A 22,529-nucleotide genomic window follows, 5' to 3' on the forward strand; every position below is an offset into this window, starting at 1 on the left:
TTACTTGAAATAGAAAAATGGTTTCCGGACAATTACTAGAGTTAGGAATAAGATATTGTATTTAAACTTGGTGTATAGCAAGCTTATATGAAGACACCAGTTTGTATTGCATTTGGACCCCCTGGGGTCAAAGTCACTGTAACTAAAAACAGAAAAATTGTTTCTTACAATTACTAGAGTTAGGAATAAGATATTGTAATCAAACTTGGTGTATAGCAAGCTTATATGAAGATCCAGGTTGGTATTGCATTTGGACCCCAGGGGTCAAGGTCACGATTATTAAAAATAGAAAAATGGTTTCTTGATAATAACTAGAGTTAGGAATCAGATATTGTAATAAAACTTGTTGTATAGCTAGTTTATATGAAGATTCTGGTTGGGATTACAATTCATTGAAATTTGTACACAGTTGATACTTCAGTCACTATAGGCCAAGTTCAAATTTTTCTTCAGACTACCGTATTTGTTTTTCAAGAAGTCAAATTTGCTAGTGGGGGTATTAATCACATTCAGTGATAGTTCTAGTTATACTTATTGACATTCCTTTACCTGCTTGGTATATAACCATACCTCCTGAGGCCCATTTCTTAGGTTGCAATAATTATTATAATTATGTCTCGTATTGTTTTTGCCTTCGCCATCTGTCAGTCTGTCCGTATGCTCCGCATTATGTTTGTCCGGCCTTCGCAGGTCAAACTACTGGTGGGATTCCAACCAAACTTTACAGGAGTGATCAGTACCATCCTTAGTTATGCATATTGTCAACATGTTCCCCTTTGCTGCACAAAATGGCCACCAAAGCTAAAAATATAAAATTCTTGTGCGGCATTCAAACTATTGGTGGGATTTCAACCAGACTAAATAGAAGTGATCAGTAACATTAACAGCATGTTCCTCTTTGCTGCACAAAATGGCTGCTAGAGCTAAAAATAGAAAAATCTTTTCCGGCTTTCACAGGTCAAACTACTTTTAGTTTGCATTTGACAGGACGGTCCATGAACAGGCTCAATCAAACCGAGCCTGCAACATTTTCAATTTTTTCGCGTTGGGCTTTCTTTAGGGATTCTTATTTCACTCTATTTTATCGCCATATCAGCGTTGTTTGTGCCGTGTGGAGGCTGTAAAAAGTCGCCCCGTACATTCAATCAGGGATGTTATATTTCCTATCCTTAAAGATTGTTCAGCACGACATTGTTGTGCTTTTGGTATTTTAGTTCTATCTATTCGGCATCTTTCTTGTTGTGTGGTTCCAGTATTCCTCTTTTGAATATTTAGGATATGAGGCCTGCTTTTTTAAATTTGTCTTTTGACGTTATATCTGTAATATGCAGGCTTCATAACCTCAGATCCCCTTTCAAAATTCCATTTTATTTAGTTCCTCCCATTGTTTTCTCATTTAGGGCACACACATTTTTTTACTTGGGGACCATATGCTACTTTTCATGGAATGGCACTAACGTGTCACATTGAAGGTTCCATGATACCCGCCATATGAACACATCTGCGGATGTTTCAAAATTCTAAATTTGACCAGTTTATGTTAAATGTTGAATTCTGCTTAAGCTGGTGCTAGGGGGCGTGGACGGTAGTTTGCACTTGACAGTACCATCCATGAACAGGCTCAATCAAACCAAGCCTGCAACATTTTCAATTTTGCCGCGTTGGGCTTTCTTTAGGGATTCTTATTTCACTCTATTTCAGAGGAGTGATCAGTACCATCCCTAGTTGTGCATATCGCCAGCACGTTCCACAATGCTGCACAAAATGGCCGCCAGAGCTATAAATAGAAATTTTTTTTTTCGGCATTGGATTTCAATGAAACTTCACAGGAGTGAACAGTACCATGCTTAGTTGTGCATATCGCATGCATTTAGTTGTGCATATCGCGGGCATGTTCTGCTTCGCTGCACTAAATGGCCGCCAGAGCTATAAATAGAAAAATCTTGTCCGGCTTTCACAGGCCAAGCTTCTGGTGGGATTTCAATGAAACTTCAAATGAGTGATCATTACCATCCGTAGTTGTGCATGTCGCCGGCATGTTCTGATTTGCTGCACAAAATGGCTGCCAGAGCTTCAAATAGAAAAATCCTGTCGGGCTATCACAGGTCAAACTGCTTGCGAAATTTTCACCAAAATTTACAGGAGTTCAGTACCAGCAAATCACAGCATGTTCTGCTTTGCTGCACAAAATGGCCATCAGAGCTATAAATAGAAAAATCATATTGCCAGAAAGTTGTGCATACATAGTTTTGGGAGACATGTTTTTGTGACAAAAACCCTTCTAGTTTTGTCCTATATTTATAACAGCATTTTTTAATTACCACATAAACTGTGTAACCGTTATATTCAGCTTATTTTTGTTTCCATGTTGTCATGTTTGTATTACATGTCACAGTGAAATAAATCCATCTTTATATATCTTGAATGACTGAATGGTTGCAATCATATTAAAGTGTCTCAGTGTTTTTTTTCTTGTAGATGAACTATTGAACACTGTTGGCATGTGGCCCCTCTGAATAAGTTATATAAATGCATTTCCTCGGTATTTCACCCAACAACTTTTATGTAAGAATTTCCCATGGGATGGTTTTAGTTTATGTCACCATGTTAAGTCATGTTTGGCGGGATTTCACTTTTCCCACTTGTTTGTGTGAACCTAGGTGACAAAGTGCGCAAGTCAGCTTTGTCACGTGTCACATGTCACATCACTCTGCTTGGTAATCTGATTGCCACTTCCAGAAAGAGCAACTTGAAGTCAAATGCTTTCTCCGTGAATTAGACATAAACCAGGGAAGGTGAGGAAACGATCATTTTGCCTCTCCAAAAACTGTTGAATAATTGAAACATAAAAGGAATGCTTTTCGTCTGTCCGTTATGTTTTGTTGAATATTAAATACTATTTTGCCCCTTTTATTTAGCCTTTTAATGTATATATTAACCTGTGTCAGTAACAGAAAAGTTGTGAGTTGCTTTTAATGTTTGTCTGTCATTCTGAATTACTTGTCAATAAGTATAAAATGTATTTAATTATAATATCTAGTACAGTCTGGTTTGTAACTTATAGGCTTTTAATAATTGCTGCTGATTCTAAAGCTCAACAGCTAAATTTGGCAAAAAAGGTGAAAATTCCAAAAATCTTTTATCCTTTAGTAAAAGCATCAATTTTAATCATACAATATACTTCTAAATTACTTTTTAATTTTATCTATTAATAGCAAGTAGAAAGAAAGAAATAGAATCGAGCTATTTATCTGGTTTTATAAAAAGAAATGATGAAAAGACTGTTCTTATATTTTTACTGTATGAAATCTTAAAATTGTTTCAACTCTTTTCATAATAATAGTAAATTGTTGTTAAAATACATTCTATTTGCTTTGTTTAAAACAATTGAATACATTGTCCCATAATATTGCTATAATAGTTTGTCCTAAAAATCAAACTGCTTCATTTTATCCAATTTCTTGTTTAAAAAGATTTATTCACTGTTGTTTTAAAAAGAAAATTTGGTCGTTTATCATGATGGTATGGTATAATTAGGTGCACAATAATAGCTCCTTCTTCAAAGTAAATTGATCAATTCACGAGTATTATACCATTTGATATTCCTTTAAATTCTGATATAACACATGTTTCAAAGCAAAGTCTCTTGGAGTAAGTTCGAATTTGGTGTCATTATGCAATACATCATACAATTTTTATGGCTTTTAAACAAGTTAAGAAAATCACTTGTCAAACCTTAAATGTCTTTTTCTCCGTAGAGAATAATTCAGTGTCGCGTAAAGGACCTATCGATGACGAATTTAGCGTGCTAGAATTAAATGCGTTCCATTGATTTTTAGAAATTGCACAAAACTATATTGCCAGGGATGATAAAATTTTCGTTTAAATTTATTTCTTACAGTTGACAAGCACATATTTCAAGAACAATAAAACAGAAAGCATTTATTTAACAAGAAGCATTGACATAAATCCAGTTTTACGTTTGATAGTTTAAAGATATCGGCTGATTTTTCTATGTTCAAATTTTGAAAGACAATCTCTTAAGGGACGTCTCGGCTGACATGTTAGTTTGAAGATTTCTGGGAGATTTAAACTTTTAATCTCATTTTCAATAATGAAATAGAAACGTTGTGTGTCTAGAGGAGAAAGGATGATTGTAAAAACAATATGACAAAATAATTACACAATCTGGATAATTAATACCAAGACTTATTGGGATTTGTTTTTTGCTAAATTCAATAGTCTTCCCTTTAATTGTGTTTTAAGTGCATTATGTTAAATATAATTAAGTGTTTTTTTTATGCCCCCGCCATGTAATGGCCGGGGCATATAGTGTTACCCTGTTCCGTCATTCCGTCCTTCCGTCCTTCCGTCCTTCCATCCTTCCGTCCTTCCGTCATTCTGTCATTCCGTCATCATCAGTTTCCGTTCATTATCTTAAGAACGGTTGCACACATTCAACTCAAATTTGATATATGGATATGTCATGAGAAAATACAGGTCAAGTTCGAATTTGGTCATGGTTCGATGATTTTTGGCAGAGTTATGCCCTTTTACTTTGAAAATAATATGAAATTTCAGTTTCCGTTCATTATCTCCCCAACGGTACAACACATTCAACTCAAACTTGACATATGGATATGTCATGAGAAAATACAGGTCAAGTTCAAATTTGGTCATGGTTTTGATGATTTTTTGGCAGAGTTATGCCCCTTTTACTTTGTAAATAATATGAAATTTTCAGTTTCCGTTCATTATCTCCCCAATGGTACAACACATTCAACTCAAACTTGACATATGGATATGTCATGAGAAAATACAGGTCAAGTTCAAATTTGGTCATGGTTCGGTGATTTTTGGCAGAGTTATGCCCCTTTTACTTTGAAAATAATATGAAATTTTCAGTTTCCGTTTATTATCTCCCCAATGGTACAACACATTCAACTCAAATTTGACATATGGATATGTTTTTGGAATGCCCAGGCCAAGTTCGAATTTGGTCATGGTTCAATGATTTTTGGCAGAATAATGCCCCTTTCACTTTGAAAATAATATGAAATTTACAGTTTCTGTTCATTATTTACCCAACAGTGTTACATATTCAACTTAATTTTGACATATGGATATGTCAAAGGAATGGGCAGGTCAAGTTGGAATTTGGTCATGGTTTGATGATTTTTTGGCACAGTTATGTCCCTTTCTTTTTGAAAATAATATAGATACATCTAAGGAATAAGCAGTTTAAGTTTGAATTTGGTTGTGGTTCAATGATTATAGACAAACTTATCTTTCCTGAATGTTGGAAAAATTTTGAACTTTCAGTTTCAGCACTCATACTTTTAGCCATTATTTTGGCTACAAATATGCAATATGCTATTTTTAAAAGGTTAAGACTGAATAATTTCAGTGCCTTGAACATTGTATGAAAATGGTTAGTGTTAACATTGAAAAGTTTTGAGGGCTTTGAACTTAAAATGAAAAAAATAATTAATGCACCATCTGAAATTTTGGCTGCATGCGGGGGCATCCGTGGCATGATGACACATTTCTAGTTTAAAACTTAAGTTAACAAGATACAAGTATTTTTTCCAAGATGCTCGCATGTATTTGCTTTGCATTCGCCAGCTTTATTTAATTTGTTTTCTTGTCTCTGGCTTGACATAAGATGGTTTCATTCAATTGTGATATTTCAGCAAAATATTTCTTTCGGACAAAGTCCATCTTTTATCAGTTGTACTTCCTGTAAAATTAACAGGGAAGGACTGAATACAAAAATAATTTTTATTGGTCATTTTAGAATTGCAAACTGAAATCAGTGAATCATTCTTAAATAAAATGTATAAAAGACAGATTATTCTGAAATAAAATGTAAAGGATAGTTCTTACCATTCTAAAATAACATTTTAAGGAAAGCTCTAAAATAAAATGTAAGGGATAGATTTGTCACTATAAAACAAAATGTTAAGGATAGTTGTAAAATATATTATACAAGAATGAGGATAGTTCTATAACTTTTTGGTTAATTTGTAAATTATTACAAAATTTATAAAGTCAAACTTAAAACAAGTTAAAGAGACACCTTAAAAAAAGTTATCGTATAATCATCAGTATAAATATGCTATAATTTAATTTCAAATGTTAGCAAAAAAATTGGCATTTTCTTAGCTACAAGAAATAATTATTATGTCATTGTTATGCAAGCACTGCTAACATTTCTTTTTGTATTGAAAACTTAGAAATACATGTAACAAATTATTTTTGCATGCTAACCAGTTTTACTTCGTCCGAGTATCTTTTTAAAGATACTTCTTGTTTGTCATTTTATCCATTGTATATGTGTTGTCTCTAATGCTTTGATGTATTGGTCTTAATAAGTTACCTTCGTTAAATAAAGAGTTTACTATTATTATTTTATTATCCAAACTTTTTCAAGGTAAAATAGTTATAAAACCTTAAATCTATCGCAGCGTTCTGCCATTCCTTGAGATTAGTGTACAGTCAGTCACTTAGCTATTAGTCTTCAAAAAACAATAAAAAGTTACTTGATCTCTTATACTGTAATTAATTGTCACTGAACAAAAATAGTAGAAATCAATTGCTTGCATAAGAAATTGAAAAATTCCCACTGTCTCTATACAATCAGAAAAGTATTGGTCCCATATGGGATATGATGCCTGTTGAAAAATTTACTGTGTAGAAGCTTAGTAGGAAACAGTTAGTTATACCCTTGTTGGCAATTAAAACCCACCTTAGGCCCAACTTATGTAATCATGGTTTCCTGATGACATATTTCTATTTTTTTTTTTTCAATAGGAAAATTGTTATATTTTTCATCTATGATTGGAAACAAGATTACATCCTAAACATGCATTCAAGAATAAGTACATGTACATTTTTATCAACTGATTGATGAAATTGCAGCTTTAAATGGGATAAGAAACATGATTTCTGTTGGGCCTTAAAGACTAGCAAACACAGAGCATGTTTAATGACAAGAATTGCCAGACCTTTGCCATCTACCCCAAACTTTATGACATTTCAAAAATCACATCACAGTGAGAGAATACGAAAACAGTATACATTATAAATGAGCCAGTAACCTGTTAATGTTTAATGATTTCAGGTTGTCCCTGCAGTAAAAGTTAATCCAATTTCACAATAATCACCTAGCTAATTGTGATAGTACAGTGATTTCAAGCCACAACGGACATGAATCAAGTCTTCTTTAACATCAGTGTGTGCTAAAAGATTACATTCAGAAAGATGTGAAGTGGGTTTAATTAAGTTAAACATGCAATGTTTCTTTTAAAACTATATCACAATAAGGTAATTCTTTACCAAAATAGAGAAAATAGGTGCAGTTATCATAGGATTACATTAACTGCTTCATAGTGATCAATTAATGTTTACTATAAGTATAATTGATTTCAAACATTAAAACCTTTTGATGTCCATCAAAATATTCTTTCTGTTCCATGATTTTTGAATTTTTCATGTCCCCCAGGCATTAAACTGTTGTCCCTTCAATGTTAACTTATTCTAGCAAGTTTGATTTATCTGTACCAATGGTTTCATAATTTAATCATTTATTTAACTAATACAACATCCATGTTCTCCACAAGTAACATAACTGTGGCATCTATTTTCCACTAGTAACATCGGAGATTTGAGATATGTATGTTATACTGATTCTAGCAAGTTAATTTTTTATCATGATTATGACAAGTTATTTAACTAAGGCATCAATTTTCCCGTTTAAGGATTTTGAAAGTAGGTGTTGTTCAACTGTTCTGACAAATTGAAAAAGTTTTTAAGTGTTACTTGTTTGGCTTCATAACTTTTACATTTTTAAAATAAAAAAGTGTACCCAGACTTTTCATTTTTGACACTTTTGGTTTGGTTAACCAATGTTTACATTATAGCTTAAGCTATATCCATACCAGTGATGTCATACTATACTACACTGACTTATCATTTTGGCAAGTGTCAGTTTTTCCAAGTTATTTCCCTTTTGAGACTGGTTAGTTTTGGAAAGTTGGATGTATCTATACCAATGGCTTAATATATATATATTTCTCACTTACCAGATAGAAAAATCCGTAAATGTTACTAAAAATAGCGGTGTTGGAAAATCTTATCTCACATGGGCTTATCTCGCACTCAACATGCAGCACTTCTAAAAACGTATTCACTCCTATTTTAAAGGGACTCCACTGAGGTTTCAAAGCCTAAAAACATAACATTTGAATTTCTTACATAAATGAGCTGGGACACTTTAAACAGAAATATATGCAAAGATAGTTAAAAAATATAGTTTGAAATGAATTGAAAAACGTATCTTTATGCTTTTCTTAGCCCGATTTGAGTGAAAAGCGTTTAAACGCTTTTCATTTTGGGTCATTTTTTACGATTTGAATAATTCGTTTTTGAAAAAACGAATTGCGCGAATTATCTGAAATTTTGCACATAGATTATTAGGTCTAAACCTTCATCAAATGGTACATTTAACTGGAAAAATTATTTTCAGTCCCATCATGTCAAAAAACCTCGAAAAAACGTCAAAAGGTCAAAATGTATTAAAAATATGTGAGCTAATCTATTAAATTTTCCACGGAATCAAAATAGATTGATATTAACTTTCACATTGCAATGAGTCCTACTTTACCTAGGTCTGCCCTCATATCCCAATATTGGTCTGCCCAATATCGGTGTGTTACTAAAAATAGCACACTTTAAAATATCACAAAATTCTTCGTAAAATCTGATATTATGACACTTTGCCTGAAAAACATCCATATTTTCTGTTATGATAAAGATGCTTCTTGATGACGAATCTCATTTTGATATATTTTAATTGAATATTCTGCCAAAATAACTAAATAAGTAGAAAAATCTTTGCAAACGGTAAATGCTTTTTGCCAACCATTAAAGTATGGACTGAATTCCTTTAAACACTTATATTATGACACTTTCCGACTTTAATATAGATGTGTTTTATCAAGTCGCATGCCTTTGCAGCATTTATTTTCTTACTGATTTATCTCCCCTTAAGGCACTCTTTTTTTATCAATGTGTTGTTAAGTTGAAAATTTGTCAACTAATAACATGCCTTTCCATACTTTTTTTTAGTTACAAAACTGTGTCAACAATACTTCTCATGCAAAACAAGGTGATGGTGTCTTGTTTTTGGGTTGGGTTTTACATGGCACTACCACAGTAAAGGTCATATTGGTCATATTGCAAGTTTACAGCTTAACTGGTTAAGGAAGATCTCAGATGCTCCTATGTGCATTATTTCAGGCACAACAGGGCATAGAACCACCAACATTCTGTAAGCTAGCTGGATAGCTTCCCCACATGAAAGAATCCAAAATCCCTGATGAGATTCAAACATACAGTGGTGAAGGGGAAGGGTGAATGGGTAAAAATTTTGGCATTTGGTTCTTAGGAATCAGTGCTGGTGAGATGCGAGTCATTTTACATATATATTCATCAATGTTAAAAGTTAATAAACATTTTAATCTTACTGCTATATCACTGTTACATCAGTTTATTCAATCATTCAAACATATTAGTTTGTGAAACTTGATTTAAAAAACCTCAACTTGCATATACATGTATTTGATGCCCACTAAAATGAGCTAGTATTTGCTCTTGAAATGCATTATATGAATAACCTGAATTTTACTGCCAATAGACATGAAACTTTTTACTGAATTCTGCATTGTATGCAGATAATTTGGGTTGTTTTTCAGAGATAATTCAGGTGAACTTGAAGACATTTAGATGTAAGTGACATCTGTTTGTAATAGAGTTGTCTGTTCTTAAAGACATGATTGGTTCAAAGATTCACCACCAACATATGTGTAATTGTCCTGCAGTAATCCATTAATTAATGACACATATAGGGTTTGAGCCTTGGATGTCAGCATATTACATGACAAAGGCAATGTAAGAATAATCCTTATTATTAATTATGACCAAAGTGATTCAGCCAGGGTAGTTTAAAATAAGATCAGTTTGGAAATATTTAAAAACCAGTGAACACAAACAAGCTTGTCATTCATGATTTCCTTGTACATTTGTTCATGTACTGGGAAATTATAAAATTCTTATCACTGACTTAAAAAACTTATTGATAAATTATCAAATTGAAATGGAATTTTGGTCACACACATATGAAGTTAAATTTTCACTATAGTCATTCTTGGTAAATATTGGGTCTCTGGATATTATTCATACTGTATGTTTTATAGATAGCACAATCATGTTTTATATTAATAACAGATATGCTCAAACCATTTTTACTGGGAGTCTAGATATTCCATGTGTAGAAGTTGACCATAACCTGTGGAATGGTTTATTTTACTACTAATAGGTTGTCAACATCTGAAGTCGTGTCACAAGCTTTTTCATTAATAAGGCATACCAAATAAACACATGAAGGCATACTCTAACACAAAAGTTTGTGAAATATTCTGTTTTAGATTAGATTGGTTTTCACTATATGCATATGGTTATTTCAAATTTAAGATATGACTTTCATTATAAGATGGTCATAAAGATTTAATAAAAGAACAAAACCTGTTACCCATTATATTGTTATGTAAATTGCCATTTTCAAAAATAGCAATAGACATATTGTTTTGTTGCTGAAAAGACCGAAACCTTTCATGTTTTGTGCCAGTTTCAAGCATTCAGAATGTCCTCAGGGCCTTATAAGTCATCTTGGGGCAGACAAAGTTCTGAGATAAGTTTTGACAAATCTTATTATATTTTATCATTTTCAGCTCTTATGGTAACAGTAACACAGCACAAATAGGTTATTGTCTTTATATCTCCCCAATCTTGCATTATTTGTCTATCCAAATATCATTCCATGCCATAAAGTACCAATGAAAATATGGCACTCATGGTACTAACTTCGTGCCATCTTGCTGTGTCAATTACAACTGTATTTTTCATGTGATTATTGTGACACCTTCACGATTACACGAGGGTCGCATACGAGTCTTGTATTAATAAGCATGCATTAGAATAAACCTCCAAAAGAGACCAGCTCTCCTAGGAGACACATAATTGCTATCTTTGAAAAACACGATCTGAGAAAAACAATTAAGTGTACGAAAATAGGGAGACAGAGAGTCTCCCTTCTACGAGTCATTTCATAAATATAATTTGAGGTTATGACAGCAATATTTCCAATGTCTTCAAAATTGCAGTGTTCTGTCATGAAGTCCATATCATAGGAACTAATTTCAGCTTAAATACCAATCAAACATTTTCATTGGCTGGCATATAAGTTCATTGTTTTACCAATTTATTAGATGACTTTGCACACTTGTTGAGACATGTAGAAAAAGGTTCTGAGTAAAGGACAAGAGCCACCCCCCCCCCCCCCCTTATGTTAATTTCATGGAAGGGCTATTGTCCTTCTTTCAAATATCTTGTGAAGGCTTTTGTCAATTTTTCCAAAGTTCTTATTATTTTAGCAGCATATATATTACTAAAGAAATGAGATTGAATGTTCATGATAAAAAAAAAATCTGTTAATGTCCATCAGATTTGATCAAAATCTTAGTCTTATTAATCAAACATTTTCTTATGAATATTTTTTACACAGAACCTTAAAAAAATGCTTATCAGCTGGTGGATCAAGCAACTAATTTTGTCAAAGATGTTTGTGAATGTCATTAATGTGATAAGAAAAGTGGACATAAGATTGACCCCTGGGGAGTGGACATATGGAGGTAGTTTATCAGCCTGTATGGATCACATGTCTCTACTGATATCACTGGACAAAGACATTGGTAGGTCTGCAAGAGCTCAAAACATTCCTGCAGGGATCACTGGCATTCCTTCACAAATTTAATACATTCCGCCTCTCAACTGGGTTTCACTTTCTCATCAAATTCATGTTTATTCCAAGTTCAAATGAGTTTTTTTTCTTTTCATTTGATCACATATTATACAATAATTGAAACTGTAAAACAAAAACAAACTTAACAGTTTAATTAACTTTATGTATATATTTACATCACATGTTAAAGATGCTTCAGTGAGACATTTTGCTCTGTTTTTTTTTTAATGTACACATGATATTGAATGTTAATTATCATAATCACTGGTAGCAAAATAATGCAAAACATAACTAAAGGTCACATTTATTTAGTATGACTAAAAAAAAATCTTTATGTTGTTATGTAGAACAAAACTGCATTGTCATAAGTAGAGAATGCAAAAAAATATATATACATTATAATAAAGGATAGGCAGAAATGTTCAGTTCAAAATAATAGCTGTTTTATTTCATTGGTTGCATCAATAATATACCTGGCATATCACAGTTACAACAGGGTATAGTAATTCTCAAAATGATCATTTGAATAGTTGCCATGGCAGTTGCTTTTCTTTATTCATTGTTTTATTTCAAAATAAGCCTTGTTTCCTTCTCATAAAACTATAGAAGACATACTTCCCCACTGTGATATGAAAATGAACCAGATTTTACAGTAAAGGGAGGCTATCAATTTATGACTTTCCAATTTCAATGATGATTAGATTTATTAATAAAATAAAATGTAACAGAATAATTTATTTACCTAACAGGCTTACAGGGTTTTCATTTATTAGCTTTAATATATTTACCAAAGAAGACTGAATGTGGACTCAGACAATTCTCCAATATTATTCTGTATCCTTGTATGGGACAGCTAGATTTTTGTCCAATACCCCATACTGTGACAGAAGTAAAGGTAGAAGGAAATATTTCTTAGGAGAGGAAAAAAAAGATAAAAAAGTCCTGAGATGATGAAAGATAAGTTCTTAGCCCAGCCCGAGGCTAATAAATACCAAAGGACTGTTCCTATTGGACAGAGAGGACAGTGTTGGGGATGATAAATAATTAACATATGACATCTGTGGATATTATCAGGCTGGTGTTCTTCCTCTATATCCATAGCACATGTGGGACATTTGGCTATGTTTGATTGATTGGGGCAGGTTCATGTTTGTTTGATTGACAAACGCGCAATGTAACTATTTGTCACAGGAACAGTTCTGGATTATTATTCACCAACTTTATCATAAATTGACTCTTGGCACTATACTAAATGTTTTTTTCTCCAAGAAAATTGTAAACTAGTTAATTAGCAATTTTACACAAATTAAATGAAGTTAATAAAGAAAATAAGGAAGTTTTTGAGCTCCTAAAGACATTACACTGGAAAGAAAAAAAGAGAAGAGAATTAAGCAAGGGAGCTTATCATAATTAGGTACAGATAATGATTGATGTCTTTAAAGAATAAACATAACCTGTAGTTTATCAGGGGATACCTGGCTTTAGACAAGTTTATGTGCTTCTGAACTTTTTTCTTCTTTGGAAAATATACCTTCACCAAATGCCTGAGAAAACTGTTTCCATGGATGCTATATCATGTAAAAAGGTAAAGTCACATTCATTCTCATTTGTAATACATTTTTGAGTGTTTTTATTTTGATAAACATATTAAGTTGAAAACTTTGAGATTGATTATTTATAAATTGTTATATATAAAGTTTGTGTTTATTTCAAAGGAGTTTTTTTTATGCCACTAACTGTACAATATGGCTTTTCAGTCCAAACTTATGTGAATTTTTTTCTTGTGAACACCTTAGATAATAAAATAATAATTTGGTTTTTAACAATAACTTTATAAATAGATTGTTGCTGCACATCAATTTGAACTTTGGATAAGATACAAATATTTGTAACATTTGCTGTTGTTTGAAATGAATTTTGGATTATTAGTTTGTTAAGTTTTGTCGTGATATACCTATTCTACATTTTGGCAAGTGTTTGTGCTTCACTACAGTTGAATATTGAGGGGCGAGGGTAAATTGATTATTATAATTGCTTAACAGTTTTGAAGATGGGAGAAGCCATGTAGCTGAATGCCTGATCTGACAGGCAAAATTACTTGTAACAACTCTCCAATATCATTGGTTCATGAACAAGGGTTAGGGGTCATTAAAAACTGCTCATGTCTTGTGTGTTTTTTTTCTTTGAAAAAATGAATGTACTTGAGCACTTGTTTGTTGTTTTTATTTACTTTGTAAGCTGAAAGTTTGGTGAAATTTTAATGGAAAGAAAGTGGTTTTGTTATTTGAAATTCTGAAAAATTACAGATATGGATTTTATAAAGAAATAAAGTTTAAGAATCTGTAACACCTATGTATAAGATTTCTCTTTTTTTACCTATTTATATCTAAACTTTTACCAAAAATGAAATAGAAAAGACTGGTAATTATTAAAGCTAAATTACATTGTCATTTTTAAAACAAAATGTAAGGAATATTTGTTAAAATTGAACAGAAAAAAAGATTGTTTATATATTCAACAAAAACATTATGGAAATGTTTTAAAAGCTTGAAATCTGGTTCTGGTTACAGCTTGAATCTTAATGAGAACAGCTGATCTTATATTGAAGACAATTGGGGAGTGAAACATTCAGAAATTATAACATCTTTTGATGCTTACAGTTCAAACAACTTTAATATAACAGCTTTTCCTTCAAAAGTGCTATAAAAATTTACGATTTTCAGTTGGAATAAAAGCCCAATGGCTTATCATACGACTGCCTTTTTTCAACATTTTTCTCTCTGACGGAGATAAAATATTAATTATTGTATTGAAGAAGATGATACCTCATGATTTAATGTGGACTTTATGATTACTTTAAAGCAATTATGTGATTGTTATAATAATCTAACTTTGACATCAGCAAAGATATTGAGTAACTTGAAATTAGAAGAAAAGAAATTTTTGAAATAGAAATAATGGTCGAAACTGGATCAGCACAGGGCTCCATACATGAACTTGCAAAAAGCGAGAGATATCGACGAGTGTTGCAATACATTTCATCAACACCACCTCGCCTATTTTTTCAGGCCATACGATGTACAACACCAAGCTGTCTTTGTGAGTGTTTCCTGCCATCCAAGGGCTGTCTACGTACGTGTGAATCATGCAAGCATGGCTGGGTTGCCCATGGTAAGTTTAATATATTATTTCTAGTCTTTCCAAAAAGTATTCTCATGAGATAGGGAGTTAGGACTATCCCTGAAAACCTATTTATGTTTTTAAAAATATTCCTTTACTACTTAGATAAAGTGTGGGTTGTTAGAACTTTAGATTTATACTATACTTAATTATTTACCTTCTTGTCTAATTCATATGAACTTTACATTTTTACATTGAAACATTACTTTTTGTCCATAGAAATACTGCTGTTGATATTTCAAATAAATATTAAAATCTTTTATTAAATAGGATTTGAATGACAGAATACAAGGAGGGAGCTAATAAATTATCAGATGAAAAATAAGAAATTTATATTGATATCTATATCTGAGTCATTAAATTTTCAGATGGTGACAGTATTTGAATGCCCTTAATACTAAATGCTTAGAATGTAAATACAGGCATTAAAAATTTCTTTTTGACATAAAATAAAATATAAATAATAATATGCCATTTTTTTCATGAATTGTATGGAAGATGATCAGGTATTTTATTAAATAAGGTATAATTAATCATTATTAATATATATATATATTACTATATACAAGTAGATATAAACTATTTGTTGCTACACTTAATTTCTTTTTAATTATTATTCTTCCAGTAAACCTATAAAGTCCCTGTATGGCTTGTTTAATAATATTTAAGTTTATTATATATAGTGAATAAGAAATAAGTTCTGTTGAATTTGTAATTTCAAAACATTAATATTTTGATGTATTTGATTTCTCCATACTAATATTACAGAGAAAGTAAGTTTAAACTTAGTCAACAAAAGTTGCTGCAAGGAGCCTGAAAAAAGTGAAATTTCATGAGAAACTACATACCTATATCATCGATTAATTCTTATTACAGTAATAATTTTTCATAGCAATGTACAAAATACTTATTATATTGAAGTAAAAAAAGTTGCAAAAACTGCATTCCAGATGTGATGGTGTCACTTTATCAGTATGATCAAGTTTACCATTAAACCCCCACAGTGGCTAATATTAACAGTAATACAACACTGGCTGTGTAAACTGTTGCTTGTCAACACAAAATTGACACCATACCAACTAACTATTTACCAACCAGTCCTTTATCTGATCAGCAAATAAACAACTGGTTGATTATGATAGCCGAAAATACATGATTACATACTTAGGTTAACATGGATTATTCCTTTTTGCTTAAAAATATTGCACATATATATGTATAATAAGTAGATGATATAAGCTGGCCTCATGGGGTCTGTACTATCAGTGTCTGAAAGGGCCCTCATTAAGCCTAGGGCTTACCCTCTTCTACTTACACAAGTATATTTTACTTCCTGTTTACAATAATATTTTTGTCCAATAAGTTGTTGTGTTTTTTTTTTAATTTCTCAAATGTATAGTTCTTAAACAATGCATAAAAATATTAAATGATTTCAAAATATTCGGGATAGTTTGAATTTTGGATTGATAATTCAACTTTTGGTTGAACAGTACTGTAGCCAAGATTTCCAACAAATGTTTTAGTTCAAAAGGAGTTCCATCGAAGTCAAAAATACTAGAAAAATAAATTATGAAATTATGAAATAGATGATCAACTGGGGCTCTGAAAAAACTGGGGGAAAATGTGCAAGAGAAATTTAATCAGAATTTCATCTAAAATTTAAAATTACAATGAGTGAATGATCTGAAATTTTTGCACACAACTTGTTGGTTCAGACCTACATCAAATCTCAAAGCCATTTTTCCGGTAAAAAAAACAACTCAATAGAGTCTTTTTAATTTAGGGATTTGATCGTAAAATATAGACATGAAACTTGTTTCTTAAAATATTAATCAAATTGTCATAAATTAAAATGGTGATATAATGTTAGAAGTTGACATTACTTTTGTATCAACCTGTTTACCTTAGTTTTAATATTTTCTCATTTCCCTTCCGACTGGTCTTATTTGTTTTTCCTACCAAAGCCTTTTACATTCCTGAAGACCTGTTGTGTTTATTACAAAAATGACTGGTTTATTTCTCCTTTTACTGAAGTCATATAAAGTATTCTGCCTTGTTTTGGAAACAAGCCCCAAGAAATTGCCTGATCCACTGTTATAATGGCCGTCTTTAAGATCCTGTAACCATCAGCATTCATCAAAAACCATAATTTCAGAAAAAGCATATTTAGAAAAATAAATGTACCATGTTTTGTCCCGCCCCCAGAAAGAGTCGAGTGTTTTAGTCCTGTCTTATAAAACTTGTTTCTCCGAGAGAGCTATTATGGTGAATTTCTTTATAGTGGCAGGGACATCACGTCATTCTAACATTTATTTATAAACGCCATCCCTACTTAAATGCTTAAGACCCATTTGTGTCCCTATATTTATTAGACAGATCCCGTACATATATGGCGGAGAAAGATATAATTTGGCAGATTTGCCGTGGCTGCACTATAATCTAAGTCAGACAAATGACGCTCAATGACAGTCCTCTAAAATACTCTTGGATCAATATGAAAAACATAGCGGACATTTTTGAGAGGGAAAGTTTGCCGTAATTTGTAGTTTTACATGGATTTTATGGGCTCACCTCGAGTAGGATGGAATACTAAATTCATAAAGGATGTTTTAGGACAATTTAGTTTGTCGCAGAACATCATAAATTGCTGCCATGCTCTCAATTTGTGATGGTACTATGTCAAGATTGAGGGATTCATCATGTTTCATTGCCCTCTTAATATTCTGGCGATGACTGCACATAGAAAGCATCGTAAAAATATTTTCCTTTTGGGACAGACAACAGGGGCTTTGAGACAGTTTGAAATAGTGTAATAAATAAATATAGCCATTACTATAAAGCATGACAAACAAGTTAGTGTCATAGGCCAGAAATGGTACATTTATCTCAATATTGAATTTATTTTTGATGTATGGTTTCATCTTAAATTATAATTATTCTAAATAAGAATACTGAAAACATTTGATAATGATATGATAATCTCACTGTAAATGCAATATTGACAATTATTGGATAGAAACATACAGTAATTATCTAAATGTGAAATAAAAGATTGTGGTTAGACAAATTAATAAGAAATTACTTAGTGAACATAAACAGGTAAAGCTGATTTTTGTGTTACTTATCACCTACCAGTTAAATATGTTTAAACAATAATTTCAGAGATAGATAATTGCACGTTGACCATTCTAATATTTTTTTTTTAAATTATGAATAAAGTTTTTCTTGCCTTGGTTCCAAATTTTAAAGTAAATTTGATGAAATGAAATTATAAGCTAAGTGTATATAATAAAAATAAAATGAATGATTCTTTATAAAGATGAATATTTTAGTGTTATACTTGGAGTCCTTCAATATGACTATAACTTGATGATTGTTTTAAAATATGAAATTATTTACTTCAAAATAGAATGCACAACCCTGCACTAAGGTGCGCAAAATTATGCATCCAGGCCTTTGTAACATTTGACATTTTGTCTTCCACTCCATGTTGGAACAATTAATTGTCAAGAAACATTGTGACAGTCATCCAACACAATTATACCAAGTTGATCACATTACAGCGACAAAGTAAATGACTTTAATTATTCTAACACTCGCTGGTTCAATTAACGGTATCCTCTTAACAATTAATTGTAACGTTAAGTTTATGACAGAAGTTTATTTTGTCCAACTTTACGTTTTCAAAATAGGTAAATCTATAAAAGATGATAAAAAAGACATTTTTCTTTTCAAGCAGTTTCTGTCAAGTGACATTTTACGGAACTGGAAGACTTGTTTTCGGTCTCTAGATAAATATAAAAGATAAAGACTCGATCACAATTGACAAACAATTGCTTCTGTAAATGGGATCTAAACTCACATGGGACAAAAGACATGGTCCAGAAAATAGATTTTCCGCCAAGTTGCACAAAGACAAAATAAAAATCAAACAGTTTTTCCAATTCATAGTAAAAGCTCACTTGAATGGGGAAAAAATAAAATGTTTGCGACACTTGCTATTTTCCCTTGAATCTCGAGAAAAAATCAATCATTGAAGTGTCTGTTGGAATTTATCATTTGTCTCATGGCATAATTCATGTCCGTATTTGGAGAAACACAATTAAAATTGTCAATACTTATGTTCGTGAGTCATATCAATGTCTTGTGATACTGCGACAGTTAAATTAATGTCCGGCATTTCTTCCCCGACCCTAATTTCCTATCACAAATTGTTGCGGATCAATAGTAAAAGATTATTTATCATACCAAGGTGACACATGTTATTTTTGTTCATTTCGGTGATGGGAGATTGCTTTACAAGGGACAGTTTGGATAATACAACTTGAGGAAATTTCATTTGTTCCTCGATTTTATGAGCCGCTGGCATGCAATGTAACAAGAAAAAATTGACTGGGACTGAGTAAACATAGCTGAGATTCTGGTATCAAAGGACATATTTGTCACACAAATAATTCAGCAACATTTTCATGAAAAATGAATATAAATACTTAAATGGTGTCTATGACATTTCTCATCAGCAGTTTTGAAAATATTTATACAAGTATTTAGCTAGTTTCCTCAAAATGACAGCTATGAAAATGTTTTGTTTTGATTTTTTTATTACATTTAGAAATTAACAATAGATTTTGAGACATTGGTGAAGAAAATATCAGATCTTTTTGAAATTTTGACATGATATTGGTGCAGTATTTATAATTATAGTATAATCGGGGAATGCAATGTAAGGTAAAAGACATTGTGGTCAAACTGTGACTGTAAAGTTAGATATTTACAGTCACTTGACTATTGGCATTTGGAGACCAATGATAGATGCGTTGACCAAACGATGACGGCTGGATCATCAATTTCTTAGACTTGCCGTCCAATTATATTTGTCTTGTACCGTCAATGTACTGTGCCAACATCATAAAATGATCCGTCATCACTGTTATAAAGTAGAAGACGGAACTTAATCGTCATTTTTGTTTACACTTGGCTGATCACGGTGCGACATACTGGTATCAACCGATCAAACATGACATCAAATTGCGGCAGAATTTACAGACAGTTTGACAGTCTCATTACTGTGTTGGAGATTTTTTTGGCCATATTTGTGTTTTATTTGATTGTACTTCATGAGATTAGATCTACCGACCTTTCAGGACACATGTCATTCGACTTTTTAAAAGGGCATAGAAATTTACTATGAATTGATGGAAAAGTTACACATAATTTCTCCTAAAGCATTTAATTGTGTTGATTATTGGTTAACAGAGGGTAATGTAACTAGATGAGATAATTACATTTTATAAATTTTACTTCCTTTATCACTAGCTAGCAATAAATAATCATAAATTTATTTGTCAACATGAAGCATAAGAAAATAATCAAAATAAATTTATTATTATATGTAGAGATTTAACAATTATAGGTTTACAACTATGACTTGAGGAAACCTTTTTTAATTTTAACAAAATGTTTAAAATCTCTGCACCAGAAGATATTCATGCCAGCGTTTGAATAATTCATTCCAAACTGTCATATTTTTAAGCACCTTCAAAATTCTTGCATTCTGTGAGAAATAGTCGGAAAAGGTTTTGAAGTCTTGCAGGAAAATCACATAGATAATTCTCTGTCAAACATAATTATGTTCCCGGCCATTTGTGCCATCAAGTATTTGGAACATGTGTTGGAGTGTGTTAAAAATTTCTATCAGGAAGTCCTAATTATGTTTACATTCGGTTTCCTTGGCAACAAGCCATCATTTTGGTTCAGGTAAACAGAAGTTGGTAAATGTCCTGGGCTTATGTGCTACCTTATCTGACTGATAAAAGACAGGCTCTGACATAGACTGGCTAAACAGCATGAAACATCTATAATAATCATCTCATCATAATAAATTTATTCATTCTTCTCAATGCTCTATTTATATTTAAAAGTAATAAGTCCTTCTAATATTTGTGAGTTTATTATTTTGTTACTGTATGTAATAAATATATCATTCATTATGTTTTAGTAGATTTATACAGTATGGAATATATCAGTCATTATGTTTTAGTAGATTTATACTGTATGGAATATATCGGTCATTATGTTTGAGTAGATTTATACTGTATGGAATATATCAGTCATTATGTTTTAGTAGATTTATACTGTATGGAATATATCGGTCATTATGTTTTAGTAGATTTATACTGTATGGAATATATCAGTCATTATGTTTTAGTAGATCTATACTGTATGGAATATATCGGTCATTATGTTTTAGTAGATCTATACTGTATGGAATATATCAGTCATTATGTTTTAGTAGATCTATACTGTATGGAATATATCAGTCATTATGTTTTAGTAGATCTATATTGTATAGAATATATCGGTCATTTTGTTTGGTATTGGTATTAAAATTCAGTTATTCTGTTATGTTTTTATCTTCATAAAAGCAAATTGTTTGTTGCAGAAAATAGAAACATTAATTCCAACCTAAATGGGTCATTGTTTAGTTTTTTTTGTATAAATTAAACATTGACCCATTTAGGTTGGAATTAATAAGCTCAATATTACCACAAAATAATTATAACTTCACTTTTGTTGATGCTGTTGTTTTCTCTCTCTGAAAGTTTGAGGTATTATTATTGTAAAAAAATGTTCAAAATTTCTTTTCTACATGTATGTAATTAATTTCAAAAATTAAGATCTGTAAATATTCGTCATGATTAGAGGTTTGAGCAAGTCTATATTTACAGAAGCTGTGGGTGCACTTGATTGAAGAATGTTTTATACAAAGACAGTATCAGATTGACTAGAGCTTCATGTCTTATCAGTAGGCTTATCAGCTTGGTGCCAGGTCATTTGGCAGAGGACTCTTCCTACAGGCATAAACACTTAACTGCCTTTACACACAAATACATGATAAATATATATATATATACATACATATACTTTTATACAGATCTTGTCTTGCAGATCTTATCTGCAGCACTAATATTGAGGCACTGAAGGACCTTGCTATAAAAAAACAGTATCATAACATTATAATCAAAATATACAAGATAAAATGTCATATCAGCTGGGATTTGAGATTTAAAGGAAGAAAAAAAAATCAGCATTTATAGGATCACAAAATAACATATTGAGAATGAGTTTTAAAGAGAGAGATATTATATATATATGAATAAAAAATATATAAATGAAAAAAAGAAAGTCATGAGCTGGAAATTATACATACAAAAATCACACGAAAAACCGCACGCTACAGCAAGGACTCGGACCACACGAAAAATCCGCACGCTACAGCAAGGACTCGGACCACACGAAAAATCCGCACGCTACAGCAAGCACTCGGACCACACAAAAAATCTGCACGCTACAGCAAGGACTCGGACCATGGGTGTTTGGATTGCTGGTCCAGTATGCTATAAAAGTAGCTATAAATAACTCACCACTGTAATAATAAAAGTGATGATGTCACAATTAAGTTAAAAATAACATAAATATATAAAGTCAA

The 22,529-nt window shown here is 31.6% G+C and overlaps 1 protein-coding gene across 5 annotated transcripts in view; it reads left to right on the forward strand.

Annotated features, from left to right (window-relative positions):
- The window catches only part of LOC132731809 (zinc finger protein basonuclin-1-like), a 76,484-nt gene that overhangs the window by 13,240 nt on the left and 40,715 nt on the right, over nt 1-22,529 (forward strand). For 3 of the 5 annotated variants that reach the window (XM_060718074.1, XM_060718073.1, XM_060718075.1), the window contains one exon: nt 14,929-15,031. In XM_060718074.1, coding sequence (XP_060574057.1) covers nt 14,929-15,031 — 103 coding nt within the window. Of the gene's footprint in view, nt 1-12,751; nt 13,446-14,928; nt 15,032-22,529 lie in introns of those variants that run through there. The other 2 variants (XM_060718071.1, XM_060718072.1) reach the window with 2 other exon arrangements.

Source organism: Ruditapes philippinarum, unplaced genomic scaffold, assembly GCF_026571515.1.
Source record: "Ruditapes philippinarum isolate M1 unplaced genomic scaffold, ASM2657151v2 ctg63_1_1_1_1, whole genome shotgun sequence".
In the NCBI taxonomy this organism is placed as follows: Eukaryota; Metazoa; Mollusca; class Bivalvia; order Venerida; family Veneridae; genus Ruditapes; species Ruditapes philippinarum.